Source organism: Ruditapes philippinarum, unplaced genomic scaffold (assembly GCF_026571515.1).
Source record: "Ruditapes philippinarum isolate M1 unplaced genomic scaffold, ASM2657151v2 ctg2495_1_1_1_1, whole genome shotgun sequence".
Classification (NCBI taxonomy): Eukaryota; Metazoa; Mollusca; class Bivalvia; order Venerida; family Veneridae; genus Ruditapes; species Ruditapes philippinarum.
Genome location: NW_026856887.1, coordinates 196500 through 215747, shown reverse-complemented (window position 1 = coordinate 215747; position 19248 = coordinate 196500). Strand labels below are relative to the sequence as shown.

Below are 19248 nucleotides of genomic sequence, written 5' to 3'. Positions count from 1 at the left end.
TATATCTCATTTTACCAATGACTTCCTCAAAAAATACCGTAAATTAACCATATATCATCATATCTATAAGAATATAAGTAATGATAGACGGATAAAATTCAGTCTGTACCAATATAATACTGTTTCTACAGATTGAACAAACATTCCTCATATTTTATTTGCATTGTATGTTATTTAAATGTCGAATAAATATCGAGCGTGGACCGCAAAACTCTTGTAATGCCTCCTTTGTTTCATATGATTTACATTAGTTTTACAGTCAACCCTTCATACGAGGGCTCTGTTTTAAACCTCAAGGTGCGCCTGTGCACAAAAAGTAAATCATACATTCCAAGAAAAGCAAAGACAGACATTCGAATTGCTTGTATAAAATAAAAGAATTTGATATTTTTTCTTACCTAATGATGCATGGATCACATTTTCGATTAACGCAGGCAGCGAATATGCCTTTTTGAGGTCTATGCGAGATAAGAATGAAACAACATTTATAACATGTATAGCGGAAGTATACTTTATAGCCGTAAATTTGACTCTGTAAAGAGTAAAATATCAAAAGTTGTAACGAATCAGTTATAGACATATAGACTCTCAATACTTAACTATATGATTTCCTGTTAGATAAGACAGACGCATAACCCAATGATAAGCTATGTTGGACAAATGTTTTTATTCTCTTTTGTTTCGCTGTTTTTCATTTACTGTCATTCAGTACATATGTTGTATGAATTGATTCTTTTGTACAAATGAAAGTTTGAATTTGCCATTGGTTAATTTCATGTCTTCCAGTTCTCTTTTTCAAAGGTGATATGTTACTCTTCTATCTTTTGATCTACTGTCAGTCCTTGATGGCTGTCATCAAAGTAAATACCTTTCATGTAAACATTGATACTTTCATGAGAACATTCATAATTTCAGGTGAACATACATACATAATATTTTGGAATTTTATCACCTACTACAATATTGAACGTGTCTACGACAGTCGGATCTTTATCACCTTTCATTGACTTTGTAGGTACAGTATATTCCATTAAATTACAGCATGTAGGATATCCCTAATTGTACTTTAATGTTTTTGCTTTCTCATTTATATTTGACACTAAAACATGGTTCAAATATGATAGGATTCATACAATAACGATATTCGAACAACAAGATATTTTTTTTTCATTTTTTTGTCATCTTCTTAAAACCAGACTGACTCCAAAATACTATTTGTTATCTGAGGAAATTGTAAATTTTTCAAAATTGTGCTGTTTTTCGTAAGTTGCTAAGCTGTCATGTAGTGGCTATACTGTTTCGCCGAATTTGACCTCTGTCCTGTTCATTTACTGCTGATAACAGCGTTTGTTGTAGAAATACAGAACTACGATTATGACGTAAACGATTTGGTTGTGGTGAGGTAATTGTTCTTGTATCTTGGTCTTCAGCTGATGTTATTTTGTCGTCTGAATCGTGCGTGTCGTTTGATATTTCTAAAAATAGGTAACAAAATATTCAACATAATTAACGATGGGACATTAATATTTGAAATTTGTATATCGGATACCAAAAAAAAATATCAGTGTATAATTCAACAACATTCGAATGAAATGGTTTTGGCAGTTTTGCGAACAAAGAGTTATATTTTTCTCTTAATGCAATAACACTTATAAGAAAGGGACAAGGGTATCCGGTCCATATAATTTAAAATATTATTGGTGCTTATTTTCTTGCGAAGCATCTGTAAATATAGACATTGTGAATGGAACTTAAATACACTCACGTATCACCGGTATCGCAAGTCTTGTTAATCCTCTATAATTACTCTTCAGTATAGGCTCACTTCCACCATTATATAGTCCCATAACGCCTAAATGAGGAGAGGTCACTCTAGAGACTAGTTTTTCCAACGCTATATAGTTAAGCGTGTATGGATTCTCGTGAACCCCGTGCAAAACTAACAACATCTGTTTTATGATTGCACAAATTGGGTCTGAATGCGATAAATAAGGCAAGGCATCTAAAAGAAAGGAAAATTTAAGATAGTTAGAAAAGACCTATAAAATCAGAGAAAAATGTAGAGACTGTCTATGCCAATAACAAAACAGGAAATGCTAAATTTATTGTCAAAATAATACGTTTTACTGTTCATATTTTATATAATTGAAGAAAATGTATAACAAAGAATATACCCTTTATTGGTAGCTTAAGTAAAACAGTGTTTCTAAACTCCAATAAAGACACTTGTTTTATCGTATACGTTTTGGTCTGAAAAAAGAACGGTTATATTAAATAGATATCTACTTATGGTTTTTTGCAAATAATGTCCATGAAACATGACATTCCTTACATTTTATGTACGAGTATAAAAATTGCAAGTTCATAAACATGCTCACCATTATAAATGTTGACAAAATAAATTAAGATATTTAACCTTAGTGTCCTTATCAAATCAACGCAAAAAGTTTGTCATTTTATTAATCATTGGGTACAAAATACAAAATTGAAAATTCTAATTAACTTGACAAAAGTATTCATATGATTGTATACATACTTCAACTGGGTGCAAAAGTGCGTATAAGACCGGTAATATTTCTCCGTAAAAGTAGTCCCATTCTTCTCCCAAATGTGTCAAAAGTGTAAGCCCTGGAAAGGAAACCAAATTAAATAAACATGACATTTTCGAATGTTCCTGTGATCAAAACGACAAAACTATCGTGTATCACAAAAGAACACTATGTAAATAAATATTTATTGATGCTTATAAAACATAAGATATCAAAATACAATTATTTAATCAATATGATACAAAAGATGGCTATATTTAAAACTCGTTAAGATAACTGATACAATGCTAAGATAGAAAATGCGATTGTTATTAAGAAACAACTACTCTTTGTTTTACGCTTGAAACGTTGAAGAATAAATAAAGTTGTGAAATAGTGAAATAGAGAGTTAAGTATAATTTGTTTCCAGAGAGTAATTAAAATATTTCAAATACAGTCCAAGAGTGTTTTTCACTTTTTGTTCAAATAAGAAACCTGTGGAATCTAATATGAATGTTATACATGTACCAGTTTCGTGTTTTATTTGTTCACGAATTATGACCATTCCTTTCTTTATAAGTTTGTCCTGAAAAATTTAAAGAAAAATATCAAGGTATATGTTAAACATACTTACAGTTATGTCAATATATAAATTTTAGCAATTAAAATTCTGGAAAGGAAAGATCCATCCTTCAAAAGCAATGACTTCAAAAATCCAATAGTTCAAAATCAAAGACCTGCTTTGATTGTATCTGTTCATTAGAGATAATGTAAAATGCAAAGTCTCTCATGCACTTAGCACCGACTTAAGTACCATTTAATTCTCAGTCTAAAAATGTTGAAATCAATGATCCCGAAGGTCCAGAAAAATATAAGAAATGAAACAGCAACAAACCATTTGCGATTTCCAGTAAAATATTGAGTTTAAATCCTTTAGACAAATGCAAGAAGCAGGGAACTTAATCAATCTGTTGCTACGAGTTATTTTAGGAAAGTTAATTTGTTTCCCTGTAAGAGGATTAATGTTTGGCTGTCTTTTCCCTTGGAACTTTCTATAGTTTAAATGAATAATGTATCACAAAAGAAGATTGGAATAATTGCGTCACACCTTGTAGTAATCGTAGATTAGAGGCCCTGCCTCCGTCGTGGTGAGATTCCTGAAGATATAGTAATATTTTATAGAAAAAAACGAAAATAAAAATCATTCGTTCAGAAATTAAAAAAAATAATGTTCTATTTCAGCTTCACAGCCGATCAAATTTAGCCGAGAGCACATTTCAAATCAGTTCTAAAAATCAATTGAAATGCTTTTTAATTAAACACCAGAATTATCAAGGATAACAATTCTTGTAATTTAAAAAAGCAAATATCAAAAGAGAATAGCAAAGTTCACTAAATATTTAAAGCAGTAAAGAATACTTTCTATTTTGTTTGAAAATATAAAAAATATAAAAAATTTCTTGCCAAACATTTAGTTCAATGATTTTTATTTTCATTGGCATGAGAGATATCAATGGTTAACAAAGGAACAACTTTCAAATAAATGTCGTTTGAATTTATATCAGATCTTCGTGCACAAACTTAGTTTTTAATTTTAGATATAACATGACAATCATTTTTATAAAACACACCACAACTACTCCGCCTTTTCATAACGTACACATAATCGTTCAAAATGTTGCACGTTTACTAGTTTGTATTGAAGTATTATAAATATTGATGTTTTAATAGCATTCTGATAAACTAAAAGCAACCAAACAATTTGTACATTCATATCATATATCTTATAATATCCACTCACTACACTACAATTACAGGAAATCGAAAAGTAAATCAATATTGAACCATACATACGTTCAAAACAAACTATTAAACTTTTATAACAGCACCACTAAAACTATAACAGAAACGTTAACTATAACCTCCGGAGTTTCCTTCGGCCAAAGACAATATATGATATGCGTATGCCTACCTTACGGATTCCTGCAAAATTGATAGTTCATTTTCTTGTAATTTCTTCTTTTGAAATAAATGAATAATGGCAGTCGATACACTGAAATGAAAGATTAAAGAACCAGAAAACATTTAGAAATTAAAAAGAACGTTTTTATCATTTCAATATCTTGTCGCAATAAAATGTTTTGTTTCAACGACTGAATATCTTGTCAAAATTTGAATTTGACCCTTTTCCGTTTGCTTTTAGTCATTATGTATAATTATAACAAACACATAATCGGGATGTTATTTTCATCAGCAAGGTTACTAAATACACTCATTCTGTTTCTGCTGGCTTTAAATCTAACTTACATCGCTAGCACTATTAAAGAAATTTAAGTTTTTTTTAACCATGAGGGCATAATCAAAATGTTATTAAAGGTGTTTGTCGACAGTTTACCTGGCAAATGCAGCATTTTTCAATGGAAGATCTGCTTTGTTAGTTGAGAAGAGATGTCGCCCTAGTCCACTGAATGAATCCCGGTGTATATGGCTCCTGATGGCATCGGTTATATTTGATATACTATGCCTGAAAAATAGCCCATACAATATCCACTGAAACAAGCAGTTATTATGTTTTCGACACAATAATAATCCATACTTTATAATATTATCTTTAAGTGATTCACTATTCAAGTGCTCTGAATCAAGTTCAAAATCCTGGTCATCGAGCGACTTGTCATTTATTTGTACACAACTGTACTAACAATGTATGTACAATGTTCATGATATCAGTGTGAATTTTCCATTGTCAGTCTGACAAAACAGTGACACTGAAGATTTATTAAAATTGTAACTTTATTATAACTTGACTAGAGATCCAATTTGCTTTGTAGTAGTCCATTTCAGTCTTAAATTTTCTGGTAATTATGTTGTTTAACAATGCTACATCATATCAAAATACAGAAATACTTGTTTCATTCAATAATGATTTAATTTAATTAAAAAGCAACACAGGTCTTTTCATTTTGTGTATTAAAAGGATGTTGATATTTTAAATCTAAGTTGCTGAATATTGCCTTTTATCTTACAAACGTGTATCATCCAAAGACATTTTAGATTGAATTACCGCCCTCTCCTCACCCCCCCCCCCAAAAAAAAAAAAAAAAAAAAACAAACAAAAAAAAAAAAAAAAAAAAAAAAACATTCATATAACTCATATATAAAACCAACAAAATAAAACGACAAACAAAAATATGTACGACTGTTTCATTATCCTATTAATAACAAAAAAAAAGAATCATATATTGCGGTAAAAATCGTCATTTATTTGAAATACAAGCAAGTTTACAAAATGTATAAAAAACTGTTTAATATATCTAATGTTGATGTCCTACTACTTAAGGGTCAACATGGCGGTCAAATTAGATGTAAGTATAGAAGAATTATGATATCAACTCAATAGTAATGTTTTCTGGTGATATTTCAACTAGAATTATGTATTTTTCTTACATTTTTCGGGAGATTTTCGCTAACAAATACAAATGTAATTGTGATTGTATTGTATATGAGCGAAACATAAGATGACTTGTTATTAAGCTTCTTTTTTCATATATCATACTTTTTATATTGTATATAAATATATTACTCTGACATGTAACCTAATCGTGAAATACCAAGTGCTGTAAATGTTTCCTTAATATTATTATATCATATTTGTTTGGACAATAGGGTGACAATAATAGTTATAATTATGACAACTAGTCTGAATTATTTAGTATATATGTATATACTAACGCCTTGGTTGACAGTAAACATTTCGTTTTATCACTGTCGGTATGGTATGATATTAAAATTTTGTTTCTCTGAGAATTATTTGCAATCGTATGTCTATTACATGTACTAAGAAAATACATGGCCAAACAAGTTTGTTGTAGGAGTCCTTAAAAATTTATGTATATCATATATTTTTGGCAAATACGTGTCTTATCTAACAATATACATGTAAGTTTAGCTATCTACCATTTTATTTTACTTTGTAACTGCTGTAATCACTACACATATATGGTACTTTCGCCCTAACCAAAAGGCTGTGATAGGATATTTAAATGTCTTTTCCTGAATAGATTAATCAGATGATTTATTCGATTAGCTTGATTGCATAATTTTACTGAGATGCCATTAGTGCCTCAAACAATGCACCTTGAATCTTCTTCGCTGATAAAGCTCAACTTATAGGAAAGTAAGCCAAAATGTTTAACTACAGGGATTGCGTATTTGCCATTTGAATCTTGGGTTCAGCGATTAGGCATATTGATTTCTTAGTATGCATTAAAGACACGCTTAATCAGCATCATAAAATCTGCGATATGTTATTCATATTTTGCTCCCTTGTTTGTTTGTTTACTTCTTTTTCTTATTCTTTTTCTTTTCTTCGTCTTCTTCTTATTATCATTATTGTTATCATTTTAATTATTATTATCTTCATTATTATTATTATTATTAATATTATTAATATTATTATTATGTCCTTGAATTTTAAAGAACATCCTTAATTCATCTTTTATTTTTTATTTATTAGTGCAACATTACTTTTTAAAAATATGTGCATAGATTGTTTTGATGTTACCTATGTTAATGGTTATTCATTTATTTGCCAAAATTTAACAAATCGTAAATAAGTATGCAACATGTATAATAGAAAGCAAAACAAAATAGAAATGTCAAAATATATTTATGACACATTTAATGTCAGATACACAAGTTGTGAATGTAATTGTAATAATTTATGCTCCACACAAACACTAGTTTTGTAACAGTTAAGTTTAAGAGTTCAAGAGTTTAGACTGGTGATAGAGGTAATTCAGATTCAGATAGAAATGAGCGAACTATATAATGATGACAACAGATGGATAGCAATGATGTAATGTCCTGGATATTCTACTATATGTCAAAACATCTGTCCATCTGTCTGAACTATCAGCATTTCAAAAATAAGTAAGGTATAAACAAATTATGTCAAACTTATTAGTGTATACTTAGTTTATAAATAATTAATTCAGATAGTTAAAAAGATACTCTTTAAAATTTATGGTTTTGTATTCTGTAGTAAAATTAACTTTTCGTACAGTATTAAAATAAACATTGTTATAGGTGCGGCAACTTAACCTTCATTTCAAACTTTAAACTGAATCGGTATATCTAAAAGTAACGTATATATCTGAACAGAAAGCCCCAATAAGTTAACCGTATTCAAAACATTGTTTTCGAGACTTTAGAGTTTGCAAAGAGAAAACGAACATCTACTCCACGTCATAAGAACGTATGTAAAAAAATAATATGTAAAACCGTTCTCTTGTCAATTAAACCTCGTCATAATAATTTTTGTAAAAATCAATATCTGTAAGATCAATCTTTAGTCCAACAATTCATGTCAAAAGAATGTATGTTAACAATTATTTGTAAGACCGTTCATTAGAGAAACAATCACCGTCATAAGAATGTATGTAAAAATATAATTTGTAAGTTCGTTCTTTATTTGAAAAAAATACATCTCATTAGAACGTATGCAGCGATCCACGTTGTAAGTACGTAATTATGTAAAACAATAACGTAAAAAATCTACATTATTTGAGTTATCAAACTAAATGCCTTATGCTCTAGATAACACTTTGAAGTTTCATTATTACATTTTAGTTTCAAAACTTAGAACATAAAACAACAAGCCTACCTTTTCAGTGTTCGTACTCCACTTTGCAAATAATCCATATTTCCCTAACACAATTCCTATCTTCTCTCTTTCCCTCTCTGTCTCTGATACAATGAGAAAACGTCTTCATTAGTTGAACTCATCTTCATTTGTTATATTTCCAACACAAGTCATGAGAGAAAATAATTTGTACGAGTAGTAAATGAAAGACAGTGAAACATTAATACTTGTCAGAAGGAAAAACAGATTTTCCTTTTTAAAAATGGCTTCAATTATATTAACGTGAATTGTTGACAACTGGTCGTCATAAATTAATCAATTTAAATTTTCATTTATTTCTTAATCCGTTTTAGCAAGAAAAATACACTCACAGATAAAAACACACAATTCCGCTTAAAATAACTAGTTAAATAATGCTGCAACATTGGATAATGTATTATTATAGCCGGATACATAAGTAACACAATTACGCTCGAACACATATAGTTTATTCTTATAATTGTAACAGATCACATTAATCATATAGCTACTCATATAGAACACATTTCATTATTTTGTGAATATCCTATTAACTATTTTCATCAAATTTTACACTATCCTTTAACAAGATCTTATTACATATCAGATAAAGTTGATTTTATGAAAACAACACAAATTATAATTATTTCCCTTGACATTTTCAGTAAAAAAAATAAATAAAATAATAATAATATAAAAACAGCTGTCCAAGAGTCAATCTACATGTAGCACATATACTTACGCTCGAGAAGAAGTCCTGTATGTTAAGGATGATATTTGTACCGGCTAACACTTGTTAACATTTTAAGACATGATAGTTGGAAATGTCAATATAGCGTGTACTCCAGCTATATGACAACAAGAAGAAAACCACAAAACAGTTAATGAATACAATATCGGAATCACGACGGCAATATAAAAATTCAATTATTACACTGACAAGTATGCAATAAAGTATGCCAATTGTATAAATAATATATAAAACACAAGTTATATGTAGCCTCAGAAAATACAATGTATATAGCATGTTATTTTCATCATATCCAGAATCGTTCACAAAGATACCTGTTCTAGGCGTAATAACCGGTTTAATCAATAAAGTTCATTGTTCAAATCCAAAAACAAATAACGTATATTATTATCATGATTAAGCCAAAATTCTTCTCAGAATAGATAAATGTTTTAGTTTAAATAGAAAGTACATGAGTAATTTGTAAATGTTTCTTTCTTAACATTTTAAAGTTGCACGACTCCAGATGAAGAAAAAACATATATGTGTTTTAAATACAAAAATATGTTTTCAATATAGAAAGCGTGATCATGTCAAAGCTCTCTATATGTAAAATATCTGGAAAAAATAATAAAAACCCCACAAGAGGCTAATACCAATGAATGATATTAAATTTTGAAATCTAGGGAACTTATATAAGATCAAATATAATTTCGATTAAATATTTCTAATTATTGCCGTAGTGGTAATTCAGAATGGATACTTACACAAGAACATCGAATTAATATTGATAAATTTGAAGGGATACTAAAATATCATAACAATCAAATCGTTTTAACGGCGTTAGGAATAAGGATATTGAAGAGTCTGAAACAAATAAAGTAAAGCAATCCACTAGATATTATTATGCACTTGATTATTTGAGAAATATTATACAGCATTAATAATTGAATACTGACATTTAGTTCTAGTGAGTAGTGTTCTGTTAGACTGATTAATTTATTACATTACTATATTACAATTGTTTGCAAAATAATGCATTTCATAGTGATTTGTTATGTGAAAATTTTGAAATTGGTTGAACTTCTAAATATGATAATGTCAAAGATATTAAAACAATTACATGCACCATTTACAATTTTACTGTATTTGCAATGAATTGTTATCAGTAACATTTAATACTGGTCCATTTTATAAAATACAAACATAATTGAATTCCATAGTGTCTTACAAACAAAAATCACTTAGCGCATCATTAAAATGAAGCTGTGATCAAATGCAAAGTACAACAGTTAAATTAAGATGAAGCTGAAAGCTTCTTGATTAAACAAAGATATTCACAAGACATTTTATATGATTGTTTCTTGCTATTTATTTATTACACATGACTGACAATAGACTGTTTATTCACAAGATATTAATATTGAAACATTTGAAAGCCGCCCTTCCTTGCTGAAACCTGTTTTTCATCAAATATTTTTAAATGAAACTTGAACTGTGTCTCTTATTGGCTGCTTTAAACGCGGGTTTAGGTTTTGGCAATTTTTACATTTGATTTGCCATTGGATTTAGTACTAAATAAAACCAGGATTCACGTTACATTTCGAATGTTTTATTCTCATTCATAAATAAACTCAATCAAACCGATTGTGTCATTTATATTTTCTGTTACGAATATTTTCATCACTGTGGAGGAGTATCATTTATATCTCATTTTACCAGTGACTTCCTTAATAAATGCTGTAAAATAGCCCTGCATTGTCATATCCATAAGCAGTTAAGTAATGTTAGACAAATAGAATTCAGTCTGTACCAATAAAATACTGTTTCTACAGATTAAACAAACATTCCTCCTATTTCATTGTTATTATTTTTCTATTTTTTTGGTATTGTAAATTATTTATTATGTCGTATAAATATTGAGCGTGGACCGCAAAACTTTTGTAAGTCCTTCTTTGTTTCATATAATTTACAGTAGTTTTGCAGTCAACCCTCCACTTATTTAACCTCAAATTGTGCCTTTGCAACAAAGGCAAATTATAAATTCCAAGACAAGCAAGCACATTTATTCCAATTTCTTGTATAAAATAAACAAATTGAATATTTTTCTATGGAAAACATTTTCGAATAAACGTAGCCAGCGAATATGCCTTTTTAATAAGAGTGAAACAGCATTTCTAACGGAAGTATACTTTATAGCCGTAAATTTGACTCTGTAAAAAATAAAATATTAAAAGTTGTAACGAATCAGATATAAACATATTTCATGTACAGGATTATCAATATTAAACTATATGATTTCCTGTTGGATAATTCAGACGCATAACTCAATCATAAGCAATGTTGGACAAATGTTTTTATTCTCTTTTGTTTCGCTGTTGTGCGTTGCTTTAAATTTGTCAATGTTTTTCATTTACTGTGTTCTGCAAAATCATTCAGTACATATGTTGTATGAGTTGATTCTTTGGTGCAAATGAAGGTTTGAATTCTTCAGTGGTTAATTTCATGTCTTCCAGTTCTCTCATTCAAAGGTGATATGTTACTCTTTTATCTTTTGATCTACTGTCAGTCCTTGATGACTATCATCAAAGTAAATACCTTTATTGTGAACATTGATAGTTTTATGAGAACATTCATAATTTTAGGTGAACATTCATACATGATACTTTGGAATTTTATCACCCGCTACAATATTGAACGTGTCTATGACAGTCGGATCTTTATCACCTTTCATTGAATTTGTAGGTACAGTATATTCCATGTAATAACTGCATGTAAGATATCCCTCATTGTACTTTAATGCCTTCGCTTTCTCATTTATATTTGACACTAAAAATGGTTCAAACATGATAGGATTCATACCATATGATAACGATATTCGTATAACAAGATTTTGTTTTTGGATTTTTTTTGTCATCTTCTTTGAACCAGACTAACTCCAAATACTATTGGTTTTCTGAGGACATTGTTAATTGTTTAAAATTGCTGTATTTCGTAAGTTGATAAGCTGTCATGTAGTGGCTATACTGTTTCGCCGGATTTGACCTCTGTCCTGTTCATTTACTGCTGATAACAGCGTTTGTTGTAGAAATCCAGAACTACGATTATGAAGTAAACGCTTTGATTGTTGTGAGGTAACCGTTCTTGTTTCTTGGTCCTCAGCTAATGTTATTTTGTCGTCTGAATCGTGCGTGTCGTTTGATATTTCTAAACATAGGTAACAAAATAATAATCATAATTAATGCTGGTGCAATAAGAAAAATTTCCAAAACATATTTTTGAAATTTGTATATCTGACACCAAAAAGAGAGAAAAAGTATAAGTGAATAATTCAACAAAATTCTTATGAAATGTCTTTGGCAGTATTGCGAACAAAGAGTTATATGTAAAACATTTTGTAATAAAGCTTTAAATAAAAGTTATCTTAATGTAATAACACTTATAAGAAAGGGACAAGGGTACCTGGTCCAAATAAATTAAAAGAGTATTGTTGTTTATTTTCTTGCGAAGCATCTGTTAATATAGCCATTGTGAATGGAACTTTAATATACTCACGTATCACCGGTATCGGAAGTCTTGTTACTCCTCTATAATTACTCTTCAATATAGGTTCACTTCCACCATAATATAGTCCCAAAACGCCTAAATGAGGGGAGCTCACTCTAGCGACTAGTTTTTCCAACGCGATGTAGTTAAGCGTGTATGGATTCTCGTGAACTCCGTGCAAAACTAACAACATCTGTTTTATGATTGCACAAACTGGGTCTGAATGCGATAAGTAAGGCAAGGTATCTAAAAGAAGGAAAACATGTAAGATAGTTAGAAAAGATGCTTTAAAATTACTTGTAAAAGAGGCTGTTGATACAAAGAAAAATATGGAAATTATATTTACGCTCCTACTTATACTCATATCTTAATATAATAGACGAAACTGAAACTTTACCCTTTATTGGTAGCTTAAGAAGAACTGTGTTTCTAAACTCTAATAAAGACACTTGTTTTATTGTATACGTTTTGGTCTGAAATAAAAAGAACGGTTATATTAAATTGATGTCTACTAATGGTTTTTGCAAATAACGTCCAAGAAACATGTCATTTCTTACATTTTATGTAATTATGAATGTTGGCAAGGTATATTGAAATAATTAACATTGGTGTCTTAAATTATCAACGCTAAAAGGCTGTCATTTTATTATGTATTAAGTACAAAATACAAAGCTGTACGCTCTTATTAACTTAACAAAAGTATTTATCAGTATGCATACTTCAACTGGGTTCAGAAGTGCATGTAATACCGGTAATATTTCTCTGTAAAAGTAGTCCCATTCTTCTCCCAAAAGGGTCAAAAGTGTAAGCCCTGGAAAGGAAACCGGGTAAAATAAACAAAATATTTTCTAACTTTCCTGTTGTCTCAATACTACAAAACTATCGTGTATTAAAAAGGGATACTATGTAAATTTATGTGCATTTATTTATGCTTATAAAACATTAGATATTAAAATACAATTACAAAATGTATAAAGTCTAATTGATACAAAAAGATGATAAAATTTAAACTCGTTAAGTTAAGATACTTGATACATTGCTAAGATGGAAAATGTGATTGATACTATTTGAAAAAGAAAGAGAGGTTGTATGCTTGAAACGTCAAAAATAAATAATTTTGTAAAATAGTGAAATAGAGAGTTAAATATAATTTGTTTACAGGGTGTAAATAAAATAGTTCAAATACATTCCAAAAGTGTTTTGTTCCCTTTTTTCAAATAAGAAACTTGTGAAATATAATATGAATGTTATACCAGTTTCTTGTTTAACTTGTTCACGAATTATGACCATTCCTTTCTTTATAAGTTTGTCCTGAAAATGTAAAGAAAAATATCAAGGTATACGATGATTAAAATACTTACCATTTTGTTGATGTATCAATTTAAGCAATGAAAATTCTGAAAAAGAAAGATCCATCCTTCAAGAGCAATGACTTAAAAAATTGTTCAAAATCAAAGACCCGGTTTGACTGTGTCTGCTCATTAGAGATAATGTAAAATGCAAAGTCTCTCATGCACTTAGCACCGACTTAAGTACCATTGAATTCCCAGTCTAAAAATGTTATAATCAATGATCCCGAATGACCAGCAAAATATAAGGAATGAAATTTCACCAAACCATTTGCGATTTCCAGTAAAACATTGAGTTTAAATTCTTTAGACAAACAAAAGAAGCAGGAAACTTAATCAATCTGTTGCTACGAGTTATTTTAGGAAAGTTAATTTCTTTCCCTGTAAGAGGATTAATGTTTGGCTGTCTTTTCCCTTGGAAATTTCTATAGTTTAAATGAATAATGTATGACAAAAGAAGATTGGAATAATTGCGTCACACCTTGTAGTAATCGTAGATTAGAGGCCCTGCCTCCGTCGTGGTGAGATTCCTGAAGATATAGTAATATTTTATAGAATAAACCGAAAATAAAAATCATTCGTTCAGAAATTAAAATAAAATAATGTTCTATTTCAGCTTCACAACCGATCAAATTTAGCCGAGAGCACATTTCAAATCAGTTCTAAAAATCAATTTAAATGCTTTTCAATTAAACACCAGCATTATCAAGGATAACAATTCTTGTGATTTTAAAAGCAAATATCGAAAATAGATTAGCAAAGTTCAATAAATATTTAAAGCAGTAAAGAATACTTTATATTGTTGTTTGAAAATATAAATTTTTTTAAATTTTTCTTGCCAAACATTTAATTCAATGATTTTTATTTTCGTTGGCATGAGAGATATCAATGGTTAACAAAGGAACAACTTGCAAATAAATGTCGTTTGAATTTATATCAGATCTTCGTGCACAAATTTAGTTTTTAATTTTAGATATAACATGACAATCATTTTAATAAAACACACCACAACTACTCCGCCTTTTCATAACGTACACATAATCGTTCAAAATGTTGCACGTTTACTAGTTTGTATTGAAGTATTATAAACATGGATGTTTTAATAGCATTCTGATAAACTTAAAGCAACCAAACAATTTGTACATTCATATCATATATCTAATAGTATCCAATCACTACACTATTATTACTGGAAATCGAAAAGTAAATCAATATTGAACCATACATACGTTCAAAACTATTAAACTTTTATAACAGCACCACTAAAACTATTACAGAAACGTTAACTATAACCTCCGGAGTTTCCTTCGACCAAAGACAATATGTGATATGTGTATTGCCTACCTTACGGATTCCTGCAAAGTTGATAGTTCATTTTCTTGTAATTTCTTCTTTTGAAATAAATGAATAATGGCAGTCGATACACTGAAATGAAAGATTAAAGAACCAGAAAACATTTAGAAATTAAAAAGAACGTTTTTATTATTTCAATATCTTGTCGCAATAATATGTTTTGTTTCAACGACTGAATATCTTGTCAAAATTTGAATTTGACCCTTTTCCGTTTGCTTTTAGTCATTATGTATAATTATAACAAACACATAATCGGGATGTTATTTTCATCAGCAAGGTTACTAAATACACTCATTCTGTTTCTGCTGGCTTTAAATCTAACTTACATCGCTAGCACTATTAAAGAAATTTAAGTTTTTTTAACCATGAGGGCATAATCAAAATGTTATTAAAGGTGTTTGTCGACAGTTTACCTGGCAAATGCAGCATTTTTCAATGGAAGATCTGCTTTGTTAGTTGAGAAGAAATGTCGCCCTAGTCCACTGAATGAATCCCGGTGTATATGGCTCCTGATGGCATCGGTTATATTTGATATACTATGCCTGAAAAATAGCCCATACAATATCAACTGAAACAAGCAGTTATTATGTTTTCGACACAATAATAATCCATACTTTATAATATTATCTTTAAGTTAATCACTATTCAAGTGCTCTGAATAAAGTTCAAAATCCTGGTCATCGACCGCCTTGTCAAGAACGTTTAGAGTTAATTTCATTTATTAGTACACAACTGTACAAACAATGTATGTACAATGTACATGATATCAGTATGAATTATCCATTGTCAATCTGACGAAAGAGTGACACTGAAGATTTATTAAAATTGTAACTTTATAATAACTTGACGAGAGATCCAATTTGCTTTTCGGTCTTAAATTTTTTGGTAATTATGTTGTTAAACAATGCTACATCATTTTAAAAATACAGAAATACTTCTTTCATTCAATAATGATTAAATAAAAAGCAACACAGGTCTTTTCATTCTGTATATAAATGTAGATAGTTTAAATCTTAGTTGCTGAATATTGCCTTTTATCTTACAAACGTGTATCATCCAAAGACATTTTAGATTGAACTACCACCCTCTCCTACCCCCCCCCCCCAAAAAAAAAAAAAAAACAAAAAAAAAACATTCATATAACTCATATATAAAACCAACAAAATAAAACGACAAACAAAAATACGTACGACTGTTTCATTATCCTATAAATAACAAAAAAAGAATTATATATTGCGGTAAAAATCGTCATTTATTTGAAATACAAGCAAGTTTACAATATGTATAAATACTGTTTAATATAACTAATGTTGATGTCCTACTACTTAAGGGTCAACATTGCGGTCAAATTAGATGTAAGTATAGAAGAATTATGATATCAACTCAATAGTAATGCTTTCTGGTGATATTTCAACTAGAATTATGTATTTTTCTTACATTTTTCGGGAGATTTTCGCTAACAAATACAAATGTAATTGTGATTGTATTGTATATGAGCGAAACATAAGATGACTTGTTATTAAGCTTCTTTTTTCATATATCATACTTTTTATATTATATCTAAATATATTACTCTGACATGTAACCTAATCGTGAAATACCAAGTGCTGTAAATGTTTCCTTAATATTATTATATCATATTTGTTTGGACAATAGGGTGACAATAATAGTTATAATTATGACACCTTGTCTGAATTATTTAGTATATATGTATATACTAACGCCTTGGTTGACAGTAAACATTTCGTTTTATCACTGTCGGTATGGTATGATATTAAAATTTTGTTTCTTTGAGAGTTATTTGCAATCGTATGTCTATTACATGTACTAAGAAAATACATGGCCAAACAAGTTTGTTGTAGGAGTCCTTAAAAATTAATTTGTATCATATATTTTTGGCAAATACGTTGTCTTATCTAACAAAATACATGTAAGTTTAGCTATTGACCATTTTATTTTTCTAAATCCTGATAGATTTATAACTGCTTTAATCACTACACGTATATGGTACTTTCTCTTTAACCAAAAGGCTTTTGTGAAAGGTACACGATACCAGGTGATTAAGATAGGATATTTAAATTTCTTTCCCTAAATAGTTTAATCAGATGATTTATGCGATCAGCTTGGTTGCATTATTTTACTGAGATGCCATTAGTGCCTCAAACAATGCTGATAAAGCTAAACTTATAGAAAAGTAAGCCAAAATGTAAAACTACATGGATTGCCACTTGAATCTTGGGTTAAGCGATTAGGCATATTGATTGCGTTTCTTAGTATGCATTAAAGACACGCTTAATCAGCATAATAAAATCTGCGATTTGTTATTCATAGTTTGCTCCGTTGTTTGTTTGTTTACTTCTTTTTCTTATTTTTTTTCTTCTTCTTCTTCTTCTTCTTATTATCATTATTATCATTGTTATCATCATTATTATTATTATTATCTTCATTATTATTATTATTATTATTATTATTATTATGTCCTTCAATTTTAAAGAACATCCTTTATTCATCTTTTATTTTTTATTTATTTGTGCAACATTACTTTTTTTAAAAATGTGCATAGATTGTTTTGATGTTACCTATGTTAATGGTTATTCATTTATTTGCCCAAATTTAACAAATCGTAAATAAGTATGCAACATATGTATAACAGAAAGCAAAATTAAACGGAAATGTCAAAATATGTTTATGACACATTTTATGTCAGATACACAAGTTGTGAATGTAATTGTAATAATTTATGCTCCACACAAAAAAACACTAGTTTTGTAACTGTTAAGTTTAAGAGTTCAAGAGTTTAGACGGGTGATAAAGGTAATTCAGATTCAGATAGAAATGCGGGAACTATATAATGATGACAACAGGTGGATAGCAATGATGTAATGTCCTGGATATTCTACTTTATATGCAAAAGCATCTGTCTGAACTATCAGCATTTCAAAAATAAGTAATTAAAAACAAATCATGTCAAACTAATAAGTGTATACTTAGTTAAAAAAAATAATTCAGATAGTTAAAAGTATACTCTTTAAAATTTATGGTTTTGTATTCTGTAGTAAAATTAACTTTTCGTAGTGTAAATATAAACATTGTTATAGTTGCGGCAACTACACCTTCATTTCAAACTTTAAACTGAATCAGTATATCTAAAAGTAGCGTATATATCTGAACAAAAAGCCCCAATAAGTTAACCGTATTCAAAAAATTGTTTTCGAGACTTTAGAGTTTGCATAGAGAAAACGAACATCTACTCCACGTCATAAGGACGTATGTAAAAAAATAATATGTAAAACCGTTCTCCTGTCAAACAAACCTCGTCATAATAATGTTTGTAAAAATTAAAATCTGTAAGATCAATCTTTAGTCCAACAATTCAAGTCAATAGAAGTATGTAAACAATTATTTGTAAGACCGTTCATTAGAAAAACAATCACCGTCATAAGAATGTATGTTAAAAAATAATTTGTAAGTCCGTTCTTTATTTTAAAAAAATACATCTCATTAGAACGTATGCAGCGATCCCCGTTGTAAGAACGTAATTATGTAAAACAATAATGTAAAAAATCTACATTATTTGAGTAATCAAACTAAATGCCTTATGCTCTAGATAACACTTTGAAGTTCCATCATTACATTTTAGTTTCAAAACTTAGAATATCAAATGACAAGCCTACCTTTTCAGTGTTCGTACTCCACTTTGCAAATAATCCATATTTCTCTAACACAATTCCTGTCTTTCCTCTTTCGCTCCCTGTCTCTGATACAATGAGAAAACGTCTTCATTAATTGAATTCATCTTCATTTGTTATATTTCCAACACAAGTCATGAGAGAAAATAATTTGTACGTGTAGTAAATGAAAGACAGTGAAACATTAATACTTGTCGAAAGGAAAAACAGATTTTCCTTTTTTAAAAATGGCTTCAATTATATTAACTTGAATTGTTGACACCTGATCGTCATCAATTAATCACTTTGAATTTTCATTTCTTTATCCGTTTTAGCAATAAGAATACACTCACAGATAAAAACACAAATACGCTTATAATAACTATTTAAATAATGCTGCAACATAAGATAA

General features: G+C 29.1%; 2 protein-coding genes across 2 annotated transcripts; both read right to left on the bottom strand.

Annotated features, from left to right (window-relative positions):
- Positions 1-589: 589 nt before the first annotated feature.
- Positions 590-8490, bottom strand: LOC132748020 (proline-rich protein 5-like). The gene is made up of 9 exons (XM_060737563.1): positions 8194-8490; positions 4924-5052; positions 4501-4581; positions 3637-3685; positions 3057-3114; positions 2537-2628; positions 2175-2250; positions 1766-2002; positions 590-1475 (listed from the first exon to the last, which is right to left on the bottom strand). The coding sequence occupies exons 1-9, from the start codon at positions 8229-8231 to the stop codon at positions 1279-1281; spliced, it is 957 nt and encodes a 318-aa protein (XP_060593546.1). The 5' UTR covers positions 8232-8490; the 3' UTR covers positions 590-1278.
- Positions 8491-11291: 2801 nt separating this feature from the next.
- On the bottom strand, positions 11292-19067 carry LOC132748018 (proline-rich protein 5-like). Its single transcript, XM_060737562.1, has 9 exons — positions 18843-19067; positions 15582-15710; positions 15160-15240; positions 14297-14345; positions 13720-13777; positions 13186-13277; positions 12864-12939; positions 12476-12712; positions 11292-12127 (listed from the first exon to the last, which is right to left on the bottom strand). The coding sequence occupies exons 1-9, from the start codon at positions 18878-18880 to the stop codon at positions 11931-11933; spliced, it is 957 nt and encodes a 318-aa protein (XP_060593545.1). The 5' UTR covers positions 18881-19067; the 3' UTR covers positions 11292-11930.
- Positions 19068-19248: the final 181 nt, after the last annotated feature.